A 21,806-nucleotide genomic window follows, 5' to 3' on the forward strand; every position below is an offset into this window, starting at 1 on the left:
TCCCATGGGAAGGAATGTGGCCGAGGAGGAGGTGTTCTGGCGTCTTAGAGCTGGTGCTATGCTCCAGGCCTGGCTTGAACTTCAGCCTTGTGATATGGGCAGGTCTCTCGTCCTGTGCAAAATGCTCAGGTCATACCCTGCTGGCTCATAGAGCACTAATACGTGGAAAACAATAGCCCTCGCATTAAAACCCTATGCTTTTCTGTAATGTTAGGCAGCTCTAGTAGTTTACCACTGTGGGCTGAGGGAATACTGTGTTGCTGGTGCCCTCTTGTGGCCACTCTGTAGTGTTGCAAAAGGAAAAGAAAAGTCAATTGAATTTCGCTGTCACATTACTAGGGCCGTGAAAATCACTTCAGCTGTAGGTTGAGGTTTGATGGTCTTCTTTTTTGATGCGAGTTTTAGTGGATGAAAATAAATGAACACTTATTCAGAAAACTGCTCTTTTTGTCAGTTTCCAGCACAGGTAGATATCTGACATTCGTTTTTAGAGCAATGGCAGCTTTATATGCAGATAATGGAAAAAAATGTGCTACATAAGTCATGTTCATATTTAGAAAGAGTAGCTCAGAGAAAAAATTTAAAGATCTCTCCATACTGTGAAAATTATGCTATGTAATCAGTGTTACATAGCATAATTTTTAATAGTATTAAATAATTGTTTATTGTTTATTAATTATTAAACTATTATTGTTTAATAAATTACTAAATTGTTACCAAAAAGTTAAAATGACTGATTTAAGTCCTGGTTTTCTTTTGCTATTTAGCAGGCTAATTTTTATGATGTTGCTAGAACTCTGTATTGTATACTGAGCAGCGGTGTAGCTTCCCAGCAGGTGTGTTCTGAATGGGATGTACCGAAGTATTCATTCTGGCAGCCCTCTGGGCACCTCTGTTAGGCTTGGGCCACCATAAACTCTGCTGTGCCCTACAGACATCATTTTCTTTTGTGCCATGATGTGACGTGTTGAAGAGTGCTGGATGGTGGGTGAGAGTCATGCATGGGCTTTGGACATGGACCACCGGAGTTTGGATTCTAGCTCAGACACGGCCTAGCCATGAGCCTGCTAGGCTTGTGGTAGGATTAACCTGGTGTGTGTGCTTGTGGAGACCTGGTGGTGGTGGTGGGGCGGGGCCGTGGGGTGTTTGGAGCTGAAACAGTAATATGCAATAAACATTAGCTATTACTATTGCCGTGTGAATTGTCATAGTTATTCTTGGTATAGTTATCCTAGTTCGGGTTTTGTTTTTGCATTTCGCCTGTGGGAACAGGAATGACTTTGTGATTTTCCCATCCTTTTTATTGTGGGCTTATCTTCCCAGTTTCCTCATCAATTTTTGTACCTTTTGTGTATGTTTTTGCTCTTTTACTTCTTTTGAGATAAAAGTTCCTCCCTCTGCCACCACCACCACCTCTAACCTGGGTGGTGTGAGGGTTGTGACAGGTGTTTTCTGAGGTCAGGTCTTATTTTCTGTGAAACAGGAGAAATGAGAGACTCTTTTAAAAGGCACCTTATTTGAATAAAGACTCTGTCGTGGATTGAGGTTTAATTTTCCCCATCATAAATTTGACCTAGAAAATGCCCCTTGATGAGTAAAACTGGTGTTGATGAAGGCATACCACTAGGCCTTACCGAAATTCTGAACCTACTCTACTCCATCGCTCCGTTTTTTTTTTTTTGAGATGGATTCTTGGTCTGTCGCCAGGCTGGAGTACAGTGGCGCGATCTTGGCTCACTGCAACCTCTGACTCCCTGGTTCAAGTGATTCTCCTGTATCAGCCTCCCGAGTAGCTGGGATTACAGGCATGCGCCACCATGCCCAGCTAATTTTTGTATTTTTAGTAGTGATGGGGTTTCACCATGTTGGCCAGGATGGTCTCGATCTGCTGACCTTGTGATCTGCCTGCCTCAGCCTCCCAAAGTGCTGGGATTACAGGCATAAGCCACCGTGGCTAGCCCGCCCCAATTTTTTAAATCTATTTTTCTTCCTAAAATGAAAGAGAGTGTGGCTTTTAAATGTTTGATTACCTGTTTTCTCTCTACACATTTTTCTCTGTATTATAAAAACTTTATTTTGGAGAAGAAATTAAAAGCTTAGGGCACCATACTTTGTTCAATCAACATTCCAAATTAAGTTTGTTCAAAATTTTTAACATTAGGAATAATGCCACAACAAACGTTCTTATGCCTAAATCTGTGTGTATAACTTACTTTTTCATATATTTGCAAGTGAGTTATTTATTCAGGTGGATTGCATTTTTTCTGTTATATGATCTGAGCATTTCAAGATTCTCATTACAAAATTGCCAGTTTACTCTTGAGAAAGACCTATTTTGTTGACCTACAGGTGTGTGAAAGTGGGCCACTTTTTGTTTCTCACCTACCTTGTTATGTGGAATATTGTTGTTACTTTTTTTTTTTTGAGACTGTGTCTCGCTCTGTCGCCCAGGCTGGAGTGCAGTGGCATGATCTCAGCTTACTGCAACTTCTGCCTCCCAGGTTCAAGCAATTCTCCTGCCTCAGCCTTCTGAGTAGCTGGGATTACAGGCATGTGCCACCACACCCAGCTAATTTTTGTGTTTTTAGTAGAGATGGCGTTTCACCCTGTTGGCCAGGCTGGTCTCGAACTCTTGACCTCGGGTGATCCCCCTACCTTGGCCTCCCAAAGTGCTGGGATTACAGGCATTAGCCACCGTGCCCAGCCATATCTTTGTTAATTTGATAGAAGGAAAGTGTTGTCTTGTTTTTTTCTTTAAATTGTTTTCATCAATTTGGACCTTTAAATATATTTGGTTAATGAGATATTTGCTTCTCTGCATAGTCTGTTCCATGCATCACTGTTGCTCATTCTGTCTCCTGGGCATGTTCACATGCATTTTTTTAATTTGTCACTTGCCTTTAGATTTTGTTTATAAAGTTTTTGTTGCAAAAATATTTTTAATCTTATGCTTCTTTTCTGGAAAGTGTCTTCATTTTTTATCTAGAAAGCTTCTTGAGAGACACACATTCACCTACATTTATTCTCTTTTCTATCTAGTTTTACATTTTTTCATTTATTTGTTTGATCTGTGTCAAGTTTACTTAGTTTCTGGCCCAGAGTAGGAACTTAGTTTTACTTGAACCAAGTGGCTATCTAACTAGGACTAAATATTTGTTTTCGTAATGATGTGACGGTCACTTTTTAAGTATACATTAAATTGCAACACATATTGGAGTCTGCTTCAACAATTTCTCTTTGATTCCTATTGATGTTGTTCTATTGTTTGGCATCAGCTCCACACCAGAGTTTTATTGTATTGAAAATTCAGTCCTTTTTATGTTGCAACATTTGGGGTTTGCTTCTCATTGGAGTACCTTCTCTGAACACCAGATGGCATGAGATCATTGGCCACATCTGGGCCAGTGTATCAGAAAAATTGTCATTCAAGAGGAAATGTGAACCTTTCAAAGATGCAGACACCCATTCTGTAACACAGGAGTGGTTTTCCTTCACTCTTTGAGTTTTGGTAGCTTGCGGATGTCCTGCAGTAACTGATTAGAGCTGAGTTTTAAAATGGGTTTCTGTTTATTCCTTTGCCGCTTGGTACAGATCATCACCGGACATGTTTGTCCCAACAGTCTTTAATGTATTCCCACAACTGAACCCTTTCCTCTGAAGATTTTTGCTGTATGGTTTTGTTTTGGAACTCTGTGCAGACTTGTGGATTGATCAGAATGTCCTGATGCTTTGCTGCTTTATAGAGTCAGTTTATCTGTTTCTGTGGAACCCCATCTCAATTCCTATGAGGTACCTTGGAGCAAAATTGGGATGTTTTCTATTCCTGCTGCGTGTAAGAAAATTGCCTTACACCCAACCAAACATCATTGGCTTGAATTAAATGTAGCATGTCTTCTATTTGCTTGATTGGGGCTTCTCCTGAGGGAGGGGTTTTTATCAAGTGTTTCTTTCTTTTTTTTTTTTTTTTTTGAGATGGAGTCTCGCTCTGTCGCCCAGGCTGGAATGCAGTGGCGCGATCTCTGCTCACTGCAAGCTCCGCCTCCCGGGTTCATACCATTCTCCTGCCTCAGCCTCATGAGTAGCTGGGACTACAGGTGCCCGCCACCACGCCCGGCTAATTTTTTGTATTTTTAGTAGAGATGGGGTGTCACCGTGTTAGCCAGGATTGTCTCGATCTCCTGACCTCGTGATCCACCCGCCTTGGCCTCCCAAAGTGCTGGGATTCCAGGTGTGAGCCACCGCGCCCGGCCTATCAAGTGTTTATTTCTATACCACAATGATACTTGCTGTGTTTCAAGTCACTCTTTTAATGTATTTGTTTCATTGTCTGTAAAGTTGGTAAGAGATATTCTGCCTTTGCGCACGTTGATGTGTGTTTGTGTATTCCCACATATCTGTGATTTACTCATGGCTGAGTTTTGATTTCAGCAACAGTTAGTCCTATCACACCATCACGCCTTGCTGAGTTTGAGGCAGGGAATGTGGCCTGTCATGGTGAAGGTTGTTATTCTTGAGACTCTCTCTATGTAACAAATTGCCTTGAATCTCAGTAGCAACCACATGTTCATGAATTCTGGGAGTGTAAGTTTGGACAAAGCCCAATGGAGATGGCCTGTTTTTGCTGCACACTGTCTGGGGCTTCACCTGGGAAGACTTGAAGGTTGGGAGGACGTGACTATTGGGGACCTATCTTAGGAAGACTTGAAGGTCTCTTGATTCCCATATTGTGTGTGTGGAATCAGGTGTCTGGAAGATGAAGATGGTTCCACATGAGGCCTCTCCATGCAGCATGTCTTCCTCATGACATGGCAGCTTCAGAGTCATTAAGCTTTTTATGTAGAAGCTCAGGGCTCCAGGCACAAGGGTCCCAGCGCAAGGCAGAAGCTGCATCACCTTTTATGATGCAGCCTTGGAAGGAACACTGCACCACAATGGTTGAAGCAGTCACCCAATTCAAGAGGAGTGGGGACAGATACCCTACTTTTTTATTAAGTACCACAGAATTTGGGGGCTATTTTATAAAATTACTGTAGTTCTGCAGCCTTTAGAGTGAAAACAATCTGGGTTCAAGGCTCAGCTCTGAACTTTCTAACTTTCCTCATCCTTTAAAAAATTTTTTTATTACATATATTTAAGGCACAACATGATGTTTTGATATATATAGTGTATTAGTAGTCTGTTCTTGCATTGCTGTAAATACCTGAGACTGGATAATTTATAAAGATAAAGAGCCTTAATTGGCTCATGGTTCCACAGGCTGTACGGGAAGCATGATGCTGGCTTCTGAGGAGCTTACAATCATGGCTTCCAGGGAGCAAGCATGTCACATGGCCAGAGCAGGAGCGAGAGAGAGAGAGCAGGGAGGTGCCACCCACTCTTAAACAATCAGATCTCTTGAGAATTCGCTCACTGTCATGAAGACAGAACCAAGAGTGATGAAGCAGAGCCATTCACCTGTCCCAGGTGAAGCCCCAGACAGTGTGCAGCAAAACAGGCCATCTCCATTGGGCTTTGTCCAAACTTACACTCCCAGAATTCATGAACACGTGGTTGCTACTGAGATTCAAGGCAATTTGTTACATAGAGAGAGTCTCAAGAATAACAAATCCACCACCATGACCAGATGACCTCCCACTAGGCCCTACCTCCAACATTAGGGATTACATCTCAATATGAGGCGTGGATGGGGACACACATCCAAACCATATCACACAGTGAAATGCTTCCTACAGTGAAGCCAATTAACATATCCATCATCACATAGTTGCTTTTTTTGTGTGTGGTAAGAGCACTTAAAATCTATTCTCTTAATACATTTTTAATATACACTACCCTTCCATTAACTGGAGTCCTCATCATATGATAGGTCTCCAGACTTACTCATCTTACATAACTGCACCTCAGTGCCTTTGACCTACTTCACCCTATTTCTTTGCTCCCCTTCACTTGGAAAAAAGTCTTCTCCTTTTTGTTTGTGTGTATTTGGTTTCTTTTTAGATGCCGCATATGAAAGAAGACCACGTGGCATGTTTTTTCTATGCCTGGCTTATTTCACTTAGCATAATGTCCTCCAGGTTTATTCATGTCATTGCAAATGGCAGGATCTCCTTTTATAAGGCTGAAAAGTATTCCTCATCCTTAAAGAAGCAGTGTAAAGCATGTCTATCTCCTTTTGTAGGATTAAAGGAGATCATTCCCATGTTAATGTTATTCTTGAATTTTGGTCCTGTTCTATTTTTTTCTATAAAGGCTGGTGTCCATTTTCTTAGACTTAGATTTGTGCTTAAATAGTACCTTGGGTGGGGGATTGTTTTTAGTAATTTTTAATAAGAAAGAGAATGCGAGAGTATCAATAATCATGTATGCTTTGGTAATCATGGATTTCTGGAACACAGATTACCAATATGCATATAGGTCTTGTAGATTTCACCCTTTATAAAGATTCTAGGCAACTGTATTCATTGATTCTCTGGCTTACTCCTTTCTTGTTTTTTTTTCTCCTCTAAACCTTTCTAGTCTCTTTTTATTGAAGTATTCTAGCTGCTGCCTCTCCTCTCCCTTTTTTCTATGTTGTCATTGCCTTCTTCTAACTTTACACGGGGCCCTCATTTTTTGGTGTTACAGGGACAACCATGTATGAGGTTTCTAAGCTGAAGTTCACACCCTTATTGGGGTGACCAAGAATAGAGATGAGATATATGGGAGTGTTTGTTTGTTTGTTTGTTTTGAGACAGAGTCTCACTCTGTTGCCCAGGCTGGAGTGCGGTGGTACAATCTTGGCTCACTGCAACCTCTGCCTCCCAGGCTCAAGTAGTCCTCCCACTTTAGCCTCCCAAGTAGCTGGGACAAAAGCTGAGCACCACCATGTTTGGCTAATTTCTGTATTTTTTGTAGAGGTGGGATTTTGCCATGTTGCCCAGGCTTGTCTTGAATTCCTGAGCTCAAGCAATCCGCCTCCCTCAGCCTCCCAAAGTGCTGGGATTACAGGCATGAGTCACCACGCCCAGCCCAGCATATGTTTTCAATGACCACTTTGCCAAAAGCCAATTAGTTCAATCATCTATTCAACCAAATGACCAATTCACTGAAATTACTGAATTCATCATGTTAATATATTGACAATGTTTTTCTTCTTCTATTTATAAAATTATAGCTATTGATATTCATAAAATATTGGATGGGGACTTTTAAAAATAGCTTTTGAAGGTCTCTGGGTCATCTTAGTTGACGGGTTATAAAGACAAAGCCAAAAGAGCATTTTAAACAATATTTAATTTGTGTCAAGCCAAAACAATAAATGAGAGAAGAGACTGAATATATCATAACTTAAGCTGCAGACCCACAAAGGGGAAGTGTAAGGACAAAAAAAGACAAGATGTTAGGGGAAGAGGTGGGGGAGGGACTGAGAGTAGGAGAAGGCAGGGGAGGTATAAGGAGGTCTGGGATGGTATGGGGTGGGGCTGAGGAAGTTCAGGGGGGCCGTGGTGCAGGGAAGAATCCGAAGACCAAGGAGGACCTCCTTCCCCAGTTCCCTAGACCTGCCTTATGTCTCATTGTTTATCCTCTATGAGTTGCTATAAACTTTATAAATAGTTAAACAAGTTTTAGTAACATTGAAAATTTCAGGTCATTGATTTCACTGTATATTGGTTGTTGGAAATTCTTCCAGTAAATTGGACTTTGGTAAATTGCTTGGAGCTATTACATCTCAGGGTCTGTCCATGGGCAGACCTTGCCCGAGGAGCCAATGAAATGTTATACATGGCAGGTCCATTTAGAGGAAGGAAGTCGATTGTATTTGGGAGAGAAGTTCAGGAATAGTTCAATCAGAGTGTGCTAAATGGCAAAACACGGACAGGAAAGCCAGTAGAAGACTGGGGAAGAAACTGTTCTGTGGTTGGTATCAAAAACAGCTGTGAGAAGCATGCGGCCCTTATCTGCAAAAGAAAGATGGGCCATGAAAAGCCTGGGAATGTGCACGTTCTGTTTATTTTGCTGGATAAAACCACTGGCTTGGAATTCTGCTAGCTTTGAATCTACCACTATCTGAAGTAATATAGATTTTTCTCTGCACGGGAGAAGTTCCTTTCTCAAATGGCTGAGGAAAAATGTCCTGTAAATTTCCATAATGTCCATTAGGGTTTCTGAAGAGGTCAATTAAAAGTGCCGCACTAGAGCTGAGTAGCTCAGCTCTACTGTAAGAGGCCAGCAGCACGTGTTCAAAACTTAGAAACAACTTTTTTATTTTTATTTTTTCCGGCGTCAAAGTCAGAACTTACAGATTCCATCTGAAAGAAGCTCAGGCCTGATTCTTTTCCCAATAAAAAGAGAAGATCCTAAATATGTGTATATATTCAGAAGACTATAAATGTATGTGTGTAAATAGAATAGTCACTTATTACTCTTACCCTACTAGATAAAAAATTTAAAATATTACTTTTTATATGTTTCCAAATACTATTTTTGTCATTAGAGTTTTATATATGTAGCTCAGTGTCCCTAAAGAGCTAGTAAATAATTGTTGACTTGAATTTGAAATCTTAAGCTCTCCCAAAGAAAGTTATCAGATATTCGAAAATGTGAGCTTAGTGTAAAAATATGGTGATAATTTCCTTTCATGAGCAAACAACTACTTTGGGAAATACATTTGATTAGAAAATTTTTCAAGCTAAAGACAACATTTCTTTTGGATAAATTGCATGGCTAAATTTTATAACTTGGCAAACATGCTTTGCTGATAGCAAATAAGTAAGCTTTTCCTACAAATAATGCTTTTGTATTCAACACAGTGGATTTTTAGTCCAAATTAGGAATGCTAGTTTTTAAAAAACGTTACATGCTAAGTTTATAAATATATATGCACAGACATACACATAAAGTGAACATTAAACTGAGTCATAGAAATATATTTATGGGCCAGGCGTGGTTTTATATTTAAATCACATGCCTGTAATCCCAGCACTTTGGGATGCTGAGGCAGGCAGATCGCGAGGTCAGGAATCCGAGACCAGCCTGACCAATGTGGTGAAACCTCGGCTCTATTGAAAATACAAAAATTAGCCGGGCCTGGTGGCGGGCATCTGTAATCCCAGCTACTTGTGAGTCTGAGGCGGGAGAATTGCTTGAACCCAGAAGGTGGAGTAGGTTGCAGTGAGCCGGATCATGCCACTACACTCCAGCCTGAGGGACAGAGCAAGTCTCCGTCTTGGATCAAGGCATATAAGAATTCTGATGTCTTATTAATTGAAGAAAGCAGGTAAATAATACTGTATAAAGACTGATCCCTTTTTGTGATAAGTGTACATTTAAGCATATAAATTCGAAGTACATATCAGCTTATTAAGCTTTTCTAGATGGGAATATTTTTTCTTTTTTAAAAACTTTTTTTTTAAACCATTGCCATGAGTTATATCAAAAAAAAGCAAAGAGAAGTTGTTTGTAATTAGAGCTGCATTATAGGTTCGTTTTATTTGCATATTAACAATTGTTCTTGAGACCTTCAATGTGATATTGACTGTTTCTATTCACCATTTGTATTGGTACCAGCCATGTTCTTCAACAGCACTCTCAAGGTGGTAAGAGTTCCTAAAAATGATAAGTAAAATCAAGGGGAGAACAGAATCTTCAAATTCTATAGTTCTTGGTGACTCTTTCCTGATGATAGACTTGAGTTGCCATGGGTCCTTACTGAACTGCCTGTTATTTTTATCAATTGTATCTCCAAAGTGCTCTGAAATCCTCAGTGAATACAACAGTAGGTAAGGAAGCAGCCAGTCCTTATGAGGACTCAGTGATTTTTAGTTTTTATACAGCTCTTTCCTTCTAGGACAGCTCAGGTTATTTTATAGAAATGTTCCCAGATCACACAGAATCCCTGCAAGAAGTAAGTAAGATAAGGAATTTTCTATCAAACTTAAGAGAAGATGATATAAATTTCACACCTTTAGAGGTGGCAATAGAAGAAATACTATAGAAACAAATTAGTGTACATTAACTTGGAAAATTAAAGTAAAATAAATGAATATTTAATTACTGCTACATGCATTGTCATACACTCTTCCCCTTTATAACTTCAGTAGTGATACTAAAAATAGCATTTGTCAGGCATTTTCAGCAAATGGCCGAAGCCTGCTATCATTGAAGTATATTGGATCATTCAGTTCTCAAAATGATCCCTTGAAGTTGATTGTTTTCCATCTCACAAGTGAAGATATTACAGCATAAGGAAGCTGAGTAAATGGCCCAAAGTTATATAGTTAGTAAAAGGAAGGTCTGAGACTTTAATTCACCATGTACATCTAACTTCAAAATTCATCACATCTAACTTCATTCATTCATCACATAAGTATAATCCATCTACCAGACATATTAGGCACCTCTGGGCATTAATCTTACCTTCCAAAGGAGCTTTGATTTGGAGAAATTTAATAATATAGGTGGTCCAAATAATGTTTTCTATATTTAAATACATTTGTAAAATATGGAGTAGAAAAGTTTAAGGTGTTTTTTGATTTTGTTTAGAGAGACAGGGTCTTGCTCTGTTAGCCAGGTTATAGTGCAGTGGCATAATCCTAGCTCACGGTAAACTCTAAATCTTGGGCTCTAGCAATTCTCCTGCTTCAGCTTTCTGAGTGGATAGGACCACAGGCACATGCAACCACAACCAACTAATTTTTTGAAACTTTTTTTTTTTCCGGTGGAGATGGGGTCTCACTTTGTCACTCAGGCTGGTCTCAAACTCCTGGCTTCAAGTGATCCTCCTGCCTTGGCCTCTCAAAGTGCGGAGATTATAGGCGTGAGCCATGTATCCAGCCTGTTATTTGTCTGTACTGCATTTCTTAACATAGTTTAGTATTTTACTCTATATTATGAAAGTTCTAGGCTAGGAAATAGTAAGCAGCTTTTCTAAATGGTTTAGATCACATACCCTTTCCCGTCCGTGGAGTGCCCCTCCCATGAAGTTCTATGGAAGTGGTTTTTAGGGGACTTTCCGAAACCTTGAGTAGGCCCTTCTTGTGGTCTGGTCCCAGCTTTCTCCTCAGTCCTCAACTCTCTGTTGCTATATTTTCTCAGCTACCAGGTTTCCTAGCTTTACCCTCTTTCTTCTTTATTCTAAATTATAAGCTGCTGTCAGATTTATATTTCTAAACCTTGGCTCTGAACACTTTACCCTGCTGCTCGTGAGTGAACCTGAATTTCCTTCCCTCTTCGTATTAAAATAATTCCAGACGAGCCAAAGGCTTAAGTGGTGTTAAAAAAAAGAAAGAAAGAAAGAATACAAAATCAGTGGAAGAAAACATAGCTGAATTAATTTAAAATTTTGTACAACATTGCTTCTAAACAGGATGTTAAACTACGAAGCCATAAATACAACTTAGGTAAATTTGATGAAATAAAAATGAAAATCACTTATTGTCAGAAATAACGTAAGTCTAAACAAATTCTGACAAGACTTATAGTCAGTGGCTGATTGATTTCCATAATAAAGGGGCTCATTTAAATCCATAAGCAAAAGACAAAACCATGGGCCCTTCATATTCATTTCTCCAGCAGTTTCATTGTTAAAATTTTCCTCTGCATATAATCACTTACCGACTCCAAGATAATTATAGAAGGATGCCTATTGTAGTATTGTTTGTACTAGTTAATAAAATTGGAAAAGATATTACTATCCATTATTTAGTAACTAGTTACATAAACTAACACAATGCAATGAAAATATATTCAGTTAGTTTTTTAAAAAACAGTTGATCTACATTGCTGGTATGAGCAGAGCTCCAAGGAATGTTAATTGTGAAAGTGTGAGTCCACTAAAAACAATTCTATTTTGTTTCCTGTAAAATGCCCAAGAAACTATTTATGGTGGGTATATTAGACAAATAAGAATGCGCGAAGAGTACTAGAGTAGAGATTTTACTTTTCATCTGTTTTAGAGTTGTGTGCATGTATTTTCTTAAAAATTAAAAAAAGGAGAAGAGGAAAAACACCTGTATTTCTTACAGATTATAAACTAAACTCCTTATTTTGCTTTTGTAGGCTACTTGGGCCTCTGACTCATCTGTTTTTTACAACTTTATTTCTCATTATATGTTCTTCCCTTAATCTCTGGATAGATTGAAATGCATGCTCGGCACGACACCGCTCTAGTCATTTTGAGTCTCCTTCCCTCCTTCGCTTTTAGAGCAGATGCCTCCTACCGGAATGACTTCCTTCTCTGCCTGTTCTGATCCACCCATGTTTCAACTCCTGTCTTCTTTATTACAGCCTCCACTGGTACTCCAGCTAGAACTAATCTTTCCCACCTATGAGCCATCTTCATTCCCAGGTTCACATCTGTTGGGACACTTCCTTCTTGGACTTTGTGTTATATTACTGGGTTGCCTGCTGCCCCTTAGGTGAAGAAGAGCAGGATCTGGGATGGATGCACCATGTAACCTCCTGGAGTGCTCAGCATAGAGCCACGCTCAGAAATGGCCGGAAGCTGTTTGTGGCACATTAGCATGCCTGACAGATGCAGCATCGAGGGAGACATAGTGACCCGTAGTGTCAGTGGGCAGGAGTAGAAACAAGGGCTGTCACATGTGGTCGTTAGGAAGGGAAGTGGGTGTAACATTTTTAGAGGACTGATGACTGGCTGTTAGTTTTGCTTAGCATATATGTATATATATATATATATATGTGCATATATATGTGCGTGTGTGTATATATATGTGCATATATATGTGCGTGTGTATATGTGCATATATGTGTGTGTATATATGTGCATATATATGTGTGTGTATATATATGCATATATATGTGTGTGTGTATATATGTGCATATGTGTGTGTGTGTATATGTGCATATATATGTGTGTGTGTTTGTGTGTGTGTGTATATATATATGTATATATGTACTGCTGTGTGTTTGGAATGGAGCAGGACACTCGGGCCATGAATGCTTAACATCTTGATAGTCTACGTCTGAGGCTGAGGGACTCCATCAGGTCCACATGGCAAAATTGGTGACGGCCCCAGAATGGAGGCACCGTCTCTGGACTCCTGTCTTCATTCTCCTCGCCGAGTACCACACTACCACAAGAGCCTCATTGTGTCTGAAGCTCCCAGTGAACAAGGTTAAAGTCCACCCATTCAGGTGTCATCTCATCATTTGTATAATCGGGGAGTTGCATTCCTGAGTGGCCGACCCCTTTTCAGAAGCTGCCTAGTTGAGATGTCACTTCCCTGACAGTGAGGCACTTAGGCTCAGAGAGAAAATCACAATGTGCTCCCCCTTCTCTCAAATTTTCCCTAACAATTAACGCAGCACTAACTTGACACCCTCTTTCCTTGTTTGGCTTTGTAAACCCCGGTCCCTTTTTCTATTAATTCCAGACATTAATATTTTCTTTCACGCAACTGCCGCCATTCACCCATGAAACAGTTTGAACATTATGTAGCTGTCAAGATGCCTGGGGATTACCCAGTATGCCTTGCCTGTGAGAAACTGACACCACTGAGGCCTGGTTTTGAGATGTTTATTTTGAGAGTACGCTGACAAGCATGAAGGCCTGATCCCAGAGTGGCAATTTCATTTAATTAAAGGCCTCTTTTTATTATAGTTTTCCCCCACTTTTATATATATATATATCAGAATGATTGTTAAAGTCTGCCTCGCCAGAAGTGTTCTCTTCTGCTGTAGGAGGGAGGGGGTGGGTGATTGTACTCTCACTAGTGAGCATTTCACTGAATGGCTGTGAATGCATTCACTTTTACTGTTCTCAGAACTGCCCCTGAACACGGCGTGTGTGTGTGTGTGTGTGTGCGCGCGCATGCACACGCGTGAGCATGCCCAAGTTTAAAATAAAGACTAATGGGCTTCTATTCCTATGTCTCAAACTTAAAATGTGAGATTTGACTATGTATATGTATCTATTTGCAGCTTATTTAATTTTTGTTTAAAGTCAGTACGCTTGCAATACTGGAAGGCTGACTTCTCAGAATCATGCCTTACTTAATCTAGTAAGGCTTTTAAATCATGGCTGCTATTTTACTTCGTAGCGATGTTAATTTCAGTTCAAATAGCTGGGAAATGTAGTGCATTCCATTTTCAGTAATTTTTAGTACTGGAGCTAAATAGAAATATTAAAAGCAGCTGAAAAAATGAAAGATTGAAGTAATGCATGATGGATAGTAATGATTTGATAAATGTTGTGATACAGTAGCCTAATTAATTTTTGATATAATAGTCCTAGACTATATTGGCTTGATGTTGCTATCAGCAATTCATCTCAATAAATATTCTGGGGGCCTATCTTGGGTACTGTCCAAGGCACAGGGGAGATATCAGTGAACAGACCGGGCTGTTGGTCTTTGTATGCTTATTCACTGTGCCGTGTTTCAAAATTCACTATAGTATCATAACTCCCCAAATTAGATTTTCTTTCTTTGTAGCGTTATCAGCTGGCCTTCATTTATCTCCTCATTGATTGCTCATTCATTTGTGCCTTCTTCTTCCACCGTTCACTAGGTAGTAATGAACAAGTGTATTCTAAGCATTGTATCATGCGACACACATGCATGTAACATACGCACAATATATAATTCATGTATTATGTTTGCAGGCTTTTTTTTTTTTTTTTTTTTTTTTTACTTCCATTGATCTGAAAAGTGTGGAGGAGGGTCTGCCATCAGCCCTTCTTTTTGCTTTGGGCAGAGTGACTGGAGGGACATTATTCGTTTCTTTTGGCATCTGTTTCAAAGCTCCCAGGGAGGAGCCGGGCGGGTCAGCAGTGTCAGTGCTGAGGCCGGCTGAGGGCCTGGCTGATGTGGAGTTCAGCTGGCCTGGCTGAGACAATGTTGGCTGCTTTAGTGCAGGTGCGGGGAGGCAGCAAAGAATGGCAACTTTGTCAATTTAATCTCTACGCCTCCAGTTTCACTTGTAGCCCCATCGTGCCATCTTTTGAGCCAGTGATTCCAGAGATTTTATTTATTATGATTATATTTTCAAGTATAGGATTCTGTTGAATCAGCCATCTGGCTAAATGTTTGAAACTGATTTCTTTCACTTTTCACTGACTTGCTGCAGTTCCTAGGAGGGGGTGGGCTTCTCCCTAAGACTTCTGACCCTGTTAGCTTGCGCTGGTAGATTTTACTTCTTGAATTTTTGCGAGTAGTATAGGAGTGACCTACGCACAATGAAACAAAATAAAAATTACTCAAGGAGCCCATTTATATTCTACCACTAAAGGGAAAAAAGAATCTTTCGTTTACCCCAAATTGTTTCATATCTCCCTCTGTCCTCCATCTCCGAGCCCTTTAATCTCAGTGCAGGGAGATATTAGCCTGGGGAGTGGGGAAAGGATCTTTATTTAATGAAAGTCCCAGGCTTTTACATGTGTTTTAAAATTCTGTCTTGTTTTCTTTTTCTTTTAAAGGCACAAGTGATCCTTATGTGAAATTTAAGCTGAATGGGAAGACACTGTACAAAAGTAAAGTCATATATAAGAACTTGAACCCAGTATGGGATGAGATGGTTGTATTGCCAATCCAAAGCCTTGATCAAAAGCTACGTGTGAAGGTAATCACAGATGGCTTTCAAATCTGCTCCTTTATTAAAAACATTTCTCAGCAGTTTCTCATGTCCTCTTAGACGTGAACTTACCAAAATTAATTATTTTATTAGGACAGATTAAAAATAATAATATAGAAAAAATTCCTTATACTGTTTGTTGAAACTGTATGTTTCTCTTCAATCAATGAGATACACTCCAGTGAAAATTAGAGTGAAAATAATATCTACATTGATTGTGTTTCAATCTACCAAACGTGGAAGAATTATTACTGGTACTGCAGTGGCGACAAGTACTAAAGCCTTTCTCATTAGGAATATCTTTATACTTAATAGAGCTTCAAGCCACCAGTTGTAAGCATCAATTGCTACAACATCTGGGTTAAAACTGCATGAGTTGAGTGCAGGATGAGATTGCTATAGAAAATTTAGCAAATTTCTATTTAATTGGCAGATCTGCTCACTGTGGAAAATACTAAATTTTAATGACAGACTATTTAAACTACAGAGAGTGGTCCATTGTGCATAATATTTCAATGGATATAAATACTGCCTTAAAAGAAATTGTTGCTGTTATTTTGATCATAGTAGGCAAAATGAGCAAGATTGCATAATTTTGTTCTCTGCATTGGCTTGACTAAATTTTTCTTTAACTATGCTATGCAAAGTATTTCAAGATCTGAAAGACTGATTTCAAAATTTCCAACCTATTGCATTTGTTAATAATTTGATAAACTCGGTTGGTTTACCATAATAATGTGTTAATTGACCTCTGTCCTCTTTGTAGGTATATGATCGAGATTTAACCACATCTGATTTCATGGGTTCTGCATTTGTCATTCTCAGTGATCTTGAGCTTAACAGGTACCGTATTTTTACTTTTTGATTGTTATTGATGAATTTTAGAGGGAACTTATGATAATGTTAAATGGTGCTTGTTGAGGTCAAATGACAAAAACAACATATCTGAACAAATGAAAGAGAGCTTTAAAGTGTTATAACTCTCAGTGTATTTTTAAGGATTTTTGCTTTCCAGGTGCCAAATATGTTAGTCAGGTGTTAAGTATTTTATAATGCATTCTAAAGTGAGTATTGGATTTTCTACTTTGATTTGTTAATATTCAGTTTCATTAACATAACTTAAAATTAAAACAAGTGTTTACATTTTATTTGAGTGGTAGGGGAGGGGGATCAGTTAACCAACTGTTGAATTAAACAATGCCAAACAGTTTCTCTTCTCTGAATATAACTGTTTTATTTTCACTAAATTTTGTGCTTTCTTAACATTGTGTCTAATTCTTATTCAGAGGTAGGAGACTTTTACCATAAGCTCCTGATGCGTGTAGGTCAATACAGTTCTGTCAATAAGTGGTAGCATTATTCGTTGCTTTTTGCTTGTAGAACAACCGAACATATTTTAAAACTGGAAGATCCAAACAGTTTAGAAGATGACATGGGAGTGATCGTCTTAAATTTGAACCTAGTGGTAAAACAGGGTGATTTCAAGAGACATGTAAGTGGGACCTTCTATTCTTTTGAAACCGCTCATTTTGTTGTTTTGAAATGGCTCATTGCAATTGTCCCTTGATAGCTAGCAGATGACTGATATTTTTGCAATTATTTTAGGGGGGTGAAACATTTTATGGAGTCTTAAAATATCTGTTTTTTAATACAATGCTCTTCGACGAACCGGAAAGGAAATTTGTTAAGGAATTATTTCTTTTGTGTTATTAAGATGATCAGGCACACATTTGCAGCATTTTGGTTTCTTTCTTCTTTTAATTTTAACTATCAAGTTTTCCATTGGGAGTTCTTTTGGAACGATACAAATTTTAATGTTCTCTAGTCTAGTACATGCAAATTTCTAGTTGATACAGTACCTATCAAAGATGTCTGTAACATCAGTGAAGCATTAGACTTTGTCACAATATGATTGGGACTCTTCTTTTGAGCAAAAATGTGGATACAAATCATAATCTTATTTTATTTGGGGTTATATTTTATAATTCTAAGGCTATATTAAAACAAAAGCATCTTTGATGATGACTTATTTGAAAGGTATTTTTAAAGCCAATTGAAGTACCTGCTTTTTAAGATGTGTTATAATTTAGCATGTTTATAATCCAATATAAAAATATGAAGCCTATTTATAATTAGGTCTCCAGTAATGCTTCTTGAATTGAGGCAGTGGGGTGGGTGAGGAGAATATTTTTCTTTTGACATCACTTATGCTTCTAGTTGTAGCTTTTTATGATGAAAACCATGATTGATTTACTAGTAAACTCAGAGAAGATAGCTTAAAGCAGTAGGAAAACTGTAGTGTGACTTTTCAATTACCTTTTCAAAGATTCAACTAAATATCTGCTATTTTTAATTTGAATTCCTTTTATTACTTCTTTTTAAAAAGTGGCACTGTTGACACTTGCGACATCAATAAAAGAGATATTTTAATGTTAAAATGTCTTAAATTAATATTGAAAATAAAAGTATTTTTTCTCATCCCACCTAAAGAAGGAGGAATTTTCTTTAGCTTCTTCTTCACCTTGACAGCATTGCTGCTGCATCTATGACTCTGGGTTCAGTGTCAGTGATACAGTAGGTGACCGGTGACTTGAGCTGGGGGCTAGGTTATAGCATGCAATGTAAATAGTTATTTGTCACGTGGTTGACAACTTGCCAACTGATATCGTCAAAAAATTTCTTATATATTCAAGTGGGGTTTGTAAAGGTAGTTGATTTCTCCATGAAAATAGCTGCATATTCAAATGACTGCCTTTGTGAAGTTTTCAATAGCATATTAGATTATGTTTAGCAATAATATTGGCACTTAAAAGATATTTAATATTGTCAAAATTTGGAGTTTTAACATAATGCCATTTTAGTTTCAATTTTATTTCAAATTGCAGAACAGTTAATACTAGACACAGCTGGGAGCTGTTTTTGTAAAAGATCTCAAAGAGACTATCTTTTCAGGGCTTAAGAATAGCCATAGTTTCCTCTTAGTGTAGGCCTGGTTTCCTCTGACTCCCCACCTCCCATGCTGAAGACTTTGTCAGAATGTCTGTCCGCTCACTCATGTGCTTCCTTATTTTCTTTTGTCTTTGTCTGGCAGAAGCCTAGTGTATAACATATTGATTATATATACACACAAATGTATTTTTATCCCCATATATATACACACACACATATATATTTATCTTCTTATATATACACAAATATATATTTGTCTCCATATATATGCATATTTATCTCCATATATACGCATATATTTATCTCCATATATATACACACATACATATATATTTATCTCTCTCTATATATATGCATATATATTTATATATACACACGTATATATCTCTGTATATATACAGACACATACATATATATTTATTTCCATATCTGTATTTATTCAAGTTGGGTTTGTAAAGGTAGTTGATTTCTCCATGAAAATAGCTGCATATTCAAATAGCTAACTTTGTGAATTTTTATATCCATATTTATGGATATGGAGATATATATGTATGTGTGTATATATATGGATACATGTATATATACACATATATATACACACATATATGGATCCATATATACATACACATATATACACATATACACATATATGAATACCTATATACATATACATATGGAGATAAACGTGTATATATAGTGTGTGTATATATATATATATATATATATAATGGAAATATAGACAACTGCCTACTCTTATCTGTTCTGATGGATAGTTTTTTCCATTTATATATTTGATCAAAGAAAATTAATTGAGGAATAATTTATTCTGGGCCATGTGTGGTTATTCAGCTAACAGTGCATATTGGGAGCCTTGGGGTAAAATAGATTATCAGAATCTTTGTTCTTTTCATTGAGTTTGAATTAATATTTAAAGATATTTTTATATTGGGATTTTAAGTGAGAATAACTAGCACTTGGGACTGGAAATCAGTAGATTATTTGAGTGAGATAATTTGTTTATAAATTTCCATTTTAATTTAAACTCTGATGGAGAGATTTCAGTTTAAATTCTCAGTTTTTTACCCCTTTTTCTTCCAGTCATCTTTGAGGTAGCCTTTGTTGCTTTAGAACCAAGCTGACAAAAATCTCAGTATGTGCAAAATGTTTATGAATTTACTCTTGTGTGCAGGGACTTAAATGTATATGAGAATGGTGCAGGCAGAAGGGAAGACACTGGCTGGAAGGCTGACAAACATACTCTGTGTTCTTTTTTGTGGCAAAAAAACAGGAAAAAAATAGTAGCTAAAATTAGGAGCTCTGTTCTCAGACTGCCTGGGTCTGAATCCTAGATCCACCAGTGGTCTGGTTAATTCAAAGAATTATTTAACCTCTCTAAGCTATAATTTCCTCATATGTGAAACAAGGATAAAAAGAGTGTCTGTTTTATAGGGTTGTGAAGATTGAAATTATCAAATATGGTGCTTGGAATTGGGTAGAGATGCTCAATATATGGTAGTTGGTAGCATTGTAGGAAGTGAATAGTAATAGTCATTTTCCATTAATTTATTTACATGCTTTATCTTGTATAATTGTTAAAAAATATCAAATGCGTTCCTATATGTCAAAGGGCCTAAATAGCCCTGTGTACCTAAAAGATGGCAATTAATTTTGGTGGTTGGTTTGGGTGAAAATATCTGTCACTATTTCAGGAAAATACAAAAAAAAAACCCTGATATTAATATCCAGGTAATAGTACCTTATAACTCTGTCATAGGCTGAATGTTGAACTCCCAATTTCACCGGGGGACATGTAATTAATGAAGAATATTTTTCAGTCATTTCTGTACCAACATTTCTAGTTGCTGGTCAATGCAGTGTAAGTGGATTTCCCCTGAAGACTGTTAATTTTCTGGTTTCTAATGTATTGGGAAGACATATTGGCAAAGTGGATTGGTCATTTACCTAAAGGTATTTTTTTCTTAAGAAAAATAGTAAATGTGGTCTGCTCAATTAGGTTTATAATTGAGTTGTAATCTCCCAAATTTATCCAAGTTGTAACAACCAGTTAGCTGGTTAACCAGCCACAGTAGAGCTTTGCAGTACTGAACGGTGACAGGAGTAATGAGAGGGTTTTGCTTGGAGAGAATTTGTAGACAAAATTCAGCAGCCTTAGCATGACAGAGGAGAGACCAAAAGAGAACAGTGGTGAAGTTTCTTGCTATTTAGAAATATTTTTCCTTTTCCTTAGATACTGCATTAGCACATTTTCTTAATTATGCAATTATTATTCATATTTTTTCTAGCGTTTTGAATATTGAGATTTACTCGAAGTAAATGGAATTATTTTTTTCTAGCATCTAAAACTATGGAAACCTAAACATCAGCTATCAGTGGTCATGAATTTCTTAAACATTTTTATAATATCTGAGTATTTCAAGCAGAAGAAACCTTTCTGTTTTTTGAGAGAGAAAAATACGGTGTTTTAAGATAATTTTTAAAAATGTACTTCTAAAGATTGATCAGTATTTTTATGTCATGGCTTTTTCATGCTGAATACTTAGAGAAAATGATGTAACACAACCACATACATGTGACTCTTTGTTGTTTCTATTTTCTTGCTCAAATGTGCTTTCTCTGTAACCTCAGAACTTGGATATTAATTATCTGAATGTAACCTGGACCATCTGACATAATATAATTACATTGATAATGATTCTATTTTCCTCTGTTTTATTTTGCCATTTTCATAATTCCACGGACACAATCTTTAGCGTTGGTCAAATCGGAAGCGACTAAGTGCCAGCAAGGTAAATATACTTTTTTTTTTCCTTTAGATCATTTGGTTAAAAACTTTGTCTTTGTAGCGAACACAAATGACTACATGATAGATATTACCCAACCTTTACGTCGAACAGAATTCTTTTCCTCTTACTGCTGTTACGAATAAGAAAACAACCTTCCTTTAAAAATTTTATTTAATAAGGGTATTGCCAGATGTTTGAGCTGACTCTTGTTTTAGTGGTGACATTTTATATGTACCGGCCATGTTAGAGTGTTACACTTCATTAAGCTTGGCTTATTTAGAGTTTAGCATGGTTAGATTTAGTCCCTTTAGGAAGTTATTTGCCATGAGATGGAAACTAGCATCGGTGTTGTAGGGGCAATGTAAAGGTTGAAAGAAATATGTGGTATACTTTTTAAGTCTCTTTAATATCTTTTGAAAAAGCCATTTATAATTTTTTGGTAAAATTTCTTTTAAAGCTTTCTCATCAGTTGCTGGTTATTTT

At 37.6% G+C, this 21,806-nt stretch overlaps 1 protein-coding gene across 5 annotated transcripts in view; it reads left to right on the forward strand.

Annotated features, from left to right (window-relative positions):
* MCTP2 (multiple C2 and transmembrane domain containing 2) overlaps positions 1–21,806 on the forward strand; it is a 257,190-nt gene that overhangs the window by 90,840 nt on the left and 144,544 nt on the right. For all 5 annotated transcript variants that reach the window (XM_054451318.2, XM_054451314.2, XM_063652994.1 and 2 more), the window contains exons 5-8: positions 15,416–15,558; positions 16,337–16,413; positions 16,951–17,062; positions 21,291–21,326. In XM_054451318.2, the coding sequence (XP_054307293.1) occupies positions 15,416–15,558; positions 16,337–16,413; positions 16,951–17,062; positions 21,291–21,326 (368 nt within the window). The remainder of the gene's footprint in view (positions 1–15,415; positions 15,559–16,336; positions 16,414–16,950; positions 17,063–21,290; positions 21,327–21,806) is intronic.

The sequence above is a fragment of the Pongo pygmaeus genome, chromosome 16, assembly GCF_028885625.2.
Source record: "Pongo pygmaeus isolate AG05252 chromosome 16, NHGRI_mPonPyg2-v2.0_pri, whole genome shotgun sequence".
Classification (NCBI taxonomy): Eukaryota; Metazoa; Chordata; class Mammalia; order Primates; family Hominidae; genus Pongo; species Pongo pygmaeus.